The following is an 8,598-nucleotide window of genomic DNA, read 5'->3' on the forward strand; positions in this document are numbered from 1 at the left end:
CTAGAGGTAAACACATGTAACCGGACATAGCATAATAGCATATAGGCGGTACAGTTGCTATGCAACCAGACGCTGGCGTTGAGTGCCATAGAACACCGTTTATGTGGATTTGTGCACAAGTTCAAGATTGCAGTCAGTTGTACTAATGTGTTTTTGTATTATTTGATTATTGTCAATTTTTCACAACAAAGAAAAGGAGTAAAATAATGAAGCAGCACTCCAGAACAGACTATATATGTAAATTTACCCACAAAGCACAGCGCAACAGCAACGCATATCTTAACGCATGCGCATTTAGTATCGGTGACTTAAAAACGTGTGCCGTAGAAAACGTGCTAATGTTGTTGTGTTTTAGTATTTTGGCGTAATAATAGTGGACCAGTCGATCTGTTGAAGCTAAATTTTATACAGTAGAATCATGAGACCTTTAACCGAAGAAGAGACCAAGGCTTTGTTTGAAAAACTGTCTAAATAGTGAGTATTTTTGTTTCATTTGTGTAATTTGTAAAACGTAAAATGAATGGGTTCATGAACATAACGTGTTGTTCACGTTGATATATCATTATACGGCCATCATTATATGTCATTGATTTTATTACCTTTTGTTTCTCATATTAATCAGTGTTACTTGGGAACGACACCTGTTAATGTTGGTCAGTGAGTGGTTGGTGGTAGTTATGGATGGGGTGGGGGTGGGTGGCGTTGAACACGTGACTGGATGGAGACACCTAAATTATATGTGGAGTTTATTGCACAACCATACGTATTACATGTAGTAAACATTAGACCTGCTTGTCGACAGATATAGGACTTGATTCTGAATGTCCCTACACACTGTCCTGTGAAATCTTGAACAACAAGCTCATCATGTCAGAATCGAGTCTAACTTACTCCATCTGCAAGGAGGACTAAATAGTCTTTCACTTTTACTTTCTAAAAAGTCCTTCACATCAACCATTGCTATTGTGATACGACAAAACAATACTTTTTCTATCAATACCCATATATGGAGCCAGTAGGCTTTGACAGAATTAGTATTACTTTCACTATTTGTTAAAATCATCCTAATGTATATTTATAATGATATTCATATTAAATTTAATTTACAGTATTGGTGAAAATATCAAATTATTAATTGACAGACCAGATGGCCAGTACTGCTTTAGGTATCACAGAGACAGGGTATACTATGTAAGGTAAGTAATGGTATCACCCTAGATAGGTATCACAGAGACAGGGTATACTTTGTAAGGTAAGTAATGGTATCACCCTAGATAGGTATCACAGAGACAGGGTATACTATGTAAGGTAAGTAATGGTATCACCCTAGATAGGTATCACAGAGATAGAGTATACTATGTAAGGTAAGTAATGGTATCACTATAGACAGTGTCTAGGGTATCACATAACACAGGCCTATATTGCACTTCCTCAACTCTCTTTGGCACATCATCCATGCTGCCACAAAACATTGAATCCTTCACAAAGCAAATCACCAACCTACCAGGTCCCCATTCATACAGCTAGGTTGACTATAGAGCAAGATAATTGATAAATAATACCTATGAACTTTTTGTCACTCAGAAACAAATGACAGTGTGAAGTTTGAACTGTCAACTTGCAGATTATTCTATTAGTAGCTTAGAATCTTTACTAGGTCGATCCTGACTGTGTCCTGTCAACATACATGTAGGGTGTAGGGTCATTTCTAAGTCATTCAGACTGTTAAATTGATTATGAAAAGAAAGTATTACTTTTTTTTCTTTTTGAAAATGTTTGCCTGTTGACCGACCAACTGATCCGTCATTTTGAAGGTGTTACGATGAGAAACTTGGAGTTAAGTACCATTGCCCTTAAGAGATATACTTATAATGATTTTATTATTCGTTTTTTTTCCAGTGAAGCGTTGATGAAAAGAGCTGCCAATGTCAGTAGAAATCACCTGGTTAGTGTAGGTACATGTTTTGGAAAATTTACAAAAACGCAAAAATTTCGTCTTCATGTCACAGCCCTAGATTTCCTTTCACCATATGCAAAGGTGAGTGTAATATGTTGTTAGTTTATTGAAAGCTGCACTAGCTGCAACTGGAATGTCTTTTTGAAAATGTTTTGTTAGGTACAACACTTGTAATATCATGCACCCTGAACAGAATTGTATCATCTGTGGTAAACATATTTTTGTAGCTGTATACATGATAAATCAAATCAAAATTGATTTTTGGGTCAGCACCCCAAAATCAGCGCCCTCAACGGCGATCACGATTTCAACTAATTTCTGTACTGCTTATGGTTAATATTGACCTCTGATTAACATGTACAATGTGTAATTATTGGTATTTTAGCAATTTTCAATGAATAGATTGCGGTTGGCTAATTAATACGTGTCAAACTAGTACAGTTTTAACATGGTGACAGATTGAAAACTAAGCTTTTGCTCAAGATTTAAACTTGTCACTAAAATACCAACAGATATTATATTGACCACTAATTAACAGATATAACATGACGTCTATAAGTAACTGACCAATTTCTAGTGAATATATATGTATGCTTTGGTGAACAAATAAGTCTTCAGTTTTGTTTTGTAACAATCCAGGCTGGAGGCTTGGCAAATGTGAAGTGGCATAGAGTCCCATATTTTGATGACTGTCAGTGTTAAATTACAAAAACACTGTATATCAACCACACTTCAGGTGTGACTATAAACCAACTTTTTGAATCCATCTGGGGCATAGAAGACATTGTAATCTGCCACATTAATCCAAATATGGAACTTTTTGCCATTTGACATTCACCAAGCCTCCAGCCTGGATTGTTTCAAAACAAAAGTGAAGACTTATTTGTTCACCAAAGCCTACAGTGTGCTGTAGCCATTCAGTTTACTACTACTAATGAACAGAACATTGCTCTGGAGATTGTTGCTATAGAAATGTGATTGATTGATAAATTGATTGATTGATTGATTGATTGATTGATAGATAGAACATCAACATAACTTGAACATACATAGTTGATTGAATCAAAGAAATAAAAAGGGGAAAGTGAATAAACTAACTTTAGTCTAAAATTAAATCTACTTCTACTAAAAAGAATTGCAGCAGCCAATAATGACATTTAGGTATTATATGTCAAGTTAATCACTCAGATTCAAACCACAGGTTGACTTGTTGATAAACATTCAGTAGCTTTCTGTCTTATGCTTATCACTTTTTGATTGATGAATGATCTATTTCTTACAGTACAAAGTGTGGGTGAAGCCTGGAGCAGAACAGTCGTATCTTTATGGAAATCACGTAGCTAAGTCTGGACTTGGTAGAATAACAGATAATACTCCACAATACCAAGGAGTGGTTGTTTACTCTATGAATGATATGCCATTAGTAAGTGAATACTCAAATATTTAATCAAAATTGTCATTATATCTTTACATCTGATCAAGTCAGGTCACACCCAACTGTTGGGGCACTGTGATAACTCCACTACGTTCCTCCACTCCCAATCCCAATCTTCTGCACTTCTAATATAATCTACCATTCTCTGGTTAGTCTACTTCGTGATGTCATACTCCAGTTGGTGTGCAGTCTCCTTCATCTCCTACTGTTCGCCATACTTCCATGCATAATTGTGTGTGTGTGTCTCAATAATCCAGGTTGGGGGGTCACATGACCCAAACATAACTTCCTTCTTTGGGTTATGTGAAGACGAGGTTCATATTCTCCAGATTTCTGCTTGACTTCTTTGATAACTGATTTATTAGTGTGGTGTTGTTTAGATGTGATGCCAAACAGTCTTCTGTAAATGTAGTTATTTCATATTTGTTTGCAAGAATTTTACTGAATGTCTATGTAATTAATAATACCTGCCAGTGAGGGTGATATCACAATTTAGTGTCTGCTCAAGAGTTTGTACTTTTTACCTAAATGTTGATTTACAAATGTAAGGGCAGTGGCTTAAACTATGGTCTGTTGCTTTTTGGAAACACAAATTTCTTTTATTTATTTATTTATTTATTTATCTATTTGTTTATTTAACTTTAACAAAAGTCAGGTAATCCACACAGGTGACAAAAACCTATACATGTGGACCCAAAACAAATATACATACAAAATGTACAATCGGCAAAAACTACAGTTACAAAACACAATAAATAAAATGACCTCACTGAGCCATGTTTTTGATATAAACGAAACCATCAAAGACCACAGAATAACGGATGGCATTGCAGTATTGTAGTATTTTTTTCATATTTATTATTTTGTTATATTTATTTAGATTTATAAGTTATGTCTACAAGACATGATATTACTACTCGGGTGAAATTTACTGACTCCATTACCATGGTGATTTGATTTACAGGGTTTCGGTGTAGCTGCCAAATCTACACAAGACTGTAGAAGAACAGATCCAATGAATATAGTTGTATTTCATCAAGCAGATATCGGTGAATATATTAGACATGAAGAAACGTTGACGTGAGGAGGGCTAGATATCATGACAATAAAAAAGAATAGTAAAGCAGGTTTGTTATAATTAGTTTTATTAGGCATAACTGAACTGATGTTCAGTAGTACTTAATGCATCAAGAAATGCCTGTGTGTGTGTGTGTTTGTGTGTGTGTGTGTGTGTGTGTGTGTCTCTGTCTGGCTGGCTGGCTGGCAGGCTGGCTGTGTGTGTGTGTGTGTGGGTATGTCTGTATGTATGTATGTATGTATGTATGTATGTATGTATGTATGTATGTATGTATGTATGTATGTATGTATGTATGTATGTATGTATGTATGTATGTATGTATGTATGTATGTATGTATGTATGTATGTATGTATGTATGTATGTGTGGGTCTGTGTGTGTCTATGTATGTATGTATGTATCTGTGTGGGTGTATGTGCACACATGTGTGTGCATGTGTATCTGTGTGTCTGTGTGTGTGGGGGTGTGTCTGTGTGGGTGGTTGGGTTAATGGTTATGCATATTACTGGTGTCTATTTTAGTTGCTGATAGCATGTTTTCCGTGGTAATAAAGGGAGTGCATCTAACTTTTTATGAAGACTTCATCTACTACTCTTTATCATTTAGATTTTAACAGGAATTGAAATATGAAATCTCCTAAAAATACTTTCCTAGTTGGTTTGTGTTTTTCTTAACAAAATAGCCGTACAATAAATTAATCAGAAATTTCTAGAAGTGCAGGAAAACGAAAAATGATGGAACATTTTCAAAATGCAAGATTAGGTAGGACCTAGGCAGATTATACTGCCAGCATGTGGAATTGTCATTTTTAGTTGTGAGGAACTTTTCACATTCAGCCTATAGAGGGCGGTATTCATTAAAATCGGCCAATCTCAAGAAAACTTGGTCATGGAAATGTTGCAGTATGTGATGATGCCTATTTTATAAACTATACAGTTGTGCTACATTGTCATTGGCGCTATTTTTTAAAATGAGATTTACCACCTTTTATCTTCTAGGTTATATTGTGATGTGGAAGATCAAAACAAGTCTTTTCATTGGTTCCTGTATTGCAACACAGATGTATGAAGCCAATCAGAAAGTGCCTTTCAAGTGTTGGTGATGATATCAGCGAGAACATGTAGTAAGCAAATCAAGAAGTTGTTGCCATGGCAATATTTTGATGTCATTGTCAACTTTTTGTTCATACCATTGTTGGATGTGTAAATTCCATTTTTGTCCTTTGTGATTAAAAAACAATATAACAAGTTTTGCTGTAAAAGTTGTGTTGTGTCGTGTTATTTCATCCTGTGATTGTTGTACCATTGTGTGGTGGATACAATGTATGTTGTAGATCCCAAAATCCTTTGCACCCCAGTCCTATAGTAACTGTCATGTTGGAATATGCATCTCAATCAGGAGATAGTTTGAAGCCTGATACAAATTACCAAGCCCACAAGTCTATTTTTGTACCTACCTACCCACCCACCCACCACACCTTGCAAAGTACATTTTGGGGACTTCCCAGTGTCTACTATCTTGATTACAGGGTGATTATACTATAGTACATGTACTGCTATCACTTACTTGGTAAACAACCACATTGAACAACAATAGCTTTAGTTTGTGTCTATCTTAAATAGTAAGCCAAAAGCTTGGTTTCTGCATTCGTAATTACTTCATTTGATAAATAGACCAGGTATATTTTTGGTCATAGAACAATTCAAGGTAATGATGTAGGAAATACTTATATAAGTATTGTCACAGCATGTCTCTCAAAACAGGAATAAAGAACAACAACAAGATTAATTTGGTATAAAAGTGAATTTATGATATAAGCACTAAAGTTCAATAAAGGCACAATAAAAAGAATTGTGTGGTTCCGGTTATGCTCAATTTTAGAATAGGTGGAGTAGGTAGATTTTTTATTGTATTTTATTACATTTTTTTTATGTGCGAGTGTCTAGTTCAGGTTTTCCATTGTTTTCCAAATGGTCTGTGTGTTGTTTATTTCTTCCTATCAGATGTACAGCCATTATAGATTGGAAGAATAGCTTTATATGTTTTTTTAAGTTGATGTCAGTTTCCGCATCCACTATTTCTCGTGAGACTTCAGTCAGAATTTTTTGTGATTTTATTATTTTACTCTCAAATATGTAAAAAAAAGTTTAGGATTAACGTGAAAAAACTAGGTGGGGAAGGTAACTGGAACCAAACAATTATTTTTTTTAGGCCTAACCTTTAGAATCAGACTTTCCTTTTCACTATAAAATAGTCTTTGTTTTATAACAGTTATCATACATCGACCTTTGCAAAAAGAGTCTTACCTAAATTTGTCTGACAGAGTGATCCAAATGTAGTCATGAAATAACTCGGCAGGGGGTGTTTAATGATTAAATTTGGATCATTCTGTCAGATCCAGTTAGACACTGAAGAACAAATGCTTTGTTTGAAATATGTTTTCCCCAATTAAAAGTGGAAGAAGAGACATTGTGTATGATTCACAGTGATTCCATGATTTCATGTAGCACACCAAAGCTTTCACTAGGTGTCCATCATGGCTTCACCATTGTTTTCTGAAGTCATGACACATGTGTGACTTCAGACAATAGTCCTATATCTGGCAAAAGCTTTGATGAGCTATTTTGGTGTAATACGAAGTCAAATTCGTGAACTTAGACTGAACATTTGCACAGATGAGCTTTCATCATAAATAGTGTCATAAGATATATATAGTTTCAAATGGCAATTGCTACTTACAGAGTCAACAAATATTTGAGAAAGGGATCCCCAATTTTTTACTCTGTGAGTAGAAATTTTGATTTGAATGCAAAGTTCATGAACATTCATTCTCGTAAGATATACAAGTACAAAGGTTGCCATTACTTTTGTTTTTTTTTGCGTCATATGGCATAGTGTGTATGTGTGTGGCATGGTTATAGAGATGGGGTTCTTTTTACTTGGACCATATAGACACAATTCATAGCTAAACACCCACGTTAGCCAATAGCAATTGCTGGCACTTTGGTTTTCTTGCAATATACAAGTGGCATCATCAGTTATGTTATCAGGACACCTTTCTGAGATGGAATCTGCAAAAATACATATATATCGCATTGAAGAAAAATATTGGAGAATAACAATTATACCAGGGCCAGTAATATCAAAGAAAAATCAGGGAAAGTTAATTTTGAATGTTTTGACTCATTTGTCGAACACAGCAGAACCAGTGACATAGACACGCATTGTTGTGACATAGACACTCGTTTTCATGCACACAGAACAACCACGGTATAAATTCTATATTTTTGGTTAAACTTGGCTCGTGCATTGCATCATCCCCCAAAAAACCCTCTGACAATTGGACTACACTGTTCATCAGTTGTCAGGTATGCTAATGATACAGCTGATACAAGTTAATGTTCATTAATAGCTATGTACTCCACTTATAAAAGAAAAACAATACATATGTCAAATTGTTGGTACTCGGGAATGCTGTCAAATTATATAAGGTGATTAAGTTACAGTCTAGTGTATTGTCTGAAGTGTATAACTATCAACACTGACAACTGTAAACGCCTTCTTGAAATTAAAACTACTTCATACCTTCTAGTAATTGTTCCTGTATGAAAAATGAAAGTTAGTTTTTCTGGTCATAGTTTTATGAATTGTCAAAATTTTTGGAAGCAAATCCCAACCGACATACTTCAACAAGTCATTGGGGGGGGGGGGGCAGGTAAAAAAACCCAGGCTACCTACCTGTGAAAGAACAAAATTATCTCAGAATACAATAGCAATTAGACTATAACTTTTGTTTGTCAATTTTATGCAAAAAAAAAAAAGCTTTGAAAGAAGTGAATGATAAAAATTCTGTGACATAGAGGGTTTCACTAATTGTATTTTTCACAAAAAGGAAACATTGAAAAGACGATGTAAAAACTGATCTGTGGTTGAACAAAATGCTGTGGTCGATCAAAAAGCTATATGGTAATGCCATCCAATGGCCATTATAATTTATTTAATTCTGTATAGGGAGTGCTTTTGACCTACTTATGTTGTATGTCTATGCCTCTTTTATTCAAATATCCATTCACCACATTCTCTGCAAGCATGCATTGTTTGTATAAAGATGAATACTGAATAATTCTAT

The 8,598-nt window shown here is 34.9% G+C and overlaps 1 protein-coding gene across 2 annotated transcripts; it reads left to right on the forward strand.

Annotated features, from left to right (window-relative positions):
* The first annotated feature begins 306 nt into the window (after positions 1–306).
* Positions 307–5,698, forward strand: LOC144451506 (60S ribosome subunit biogenesis protein NIP7 homolog). 2 transcript variants are annotated; one of them, XM_078142373.1, is made up of 7 exons: positions 307–474; positions 1,110–1,166; positions 1,335–1,364; positions 1,900–2,038; positions 3,240–3,380; positions 4,357–4,519; positions 5,468–5,698. In XM_078142373.1, the coding sequence occupies exons 1-6, from the start codon at positions 419–421 to the stop codon at positions 4,474–4,476; spliced, it is 543 nt and encodes a 180-aa protein (XP_077998499.1). In that variant the 5' UTR covers positions 307–418; the 3' UTR covers positions 4,477–4,519; positions 5,468–5,698. The 2 variants fall into 2 exon arrangements, with proteins under 2 accessions (XP_077998499.1, XP_077998498.1); XM_078142372.1 differs by lacking the exon at positions 1,335–1,364 and having other exon boundaries at positions 1,110–1,196.
* The last annotated feature ends 2,900 nt before the right edge of the window (positions 5,699–8,598 follow it).

The sequence above is a fragment of the Glandiceps talaboti genome, chromosome 21 (assembly GCF_964340395.1).
Source record: "Glandiceps talaboti chromosome 21, keGlaTala1.1, whole genome shotgun sequence".
NCBI classification, from domain to species: Eukaryota; Metazoa; Hemichordata; class Enteropneusta; family Spengelidae; genus Glandiceps; species Glandiceps talaboti.

Coding starts and splice junctions, on each gene's coding strand:
- LOC144451506 (XM_078142372.1), top strand. CDS start 419: ATGAGACCTTTAACCGAAGAAGAGACCAAGGCTTTGTTTGAAAAACTG. Junction 2,039..3,239: donor TCCTTTCACCATATGCAAAG/GTGAGTGTAATA, acceptor TATTTCTTACAG/TACAAAGTGTGGGTGAAGCC. Junction 3,381..4,356: donor CTATGAATGATATGCCATTA/GTAAGTGAATAC, acceptor TTTGATTTACAG/GGTTTCGGTGTAGCTGCCAA.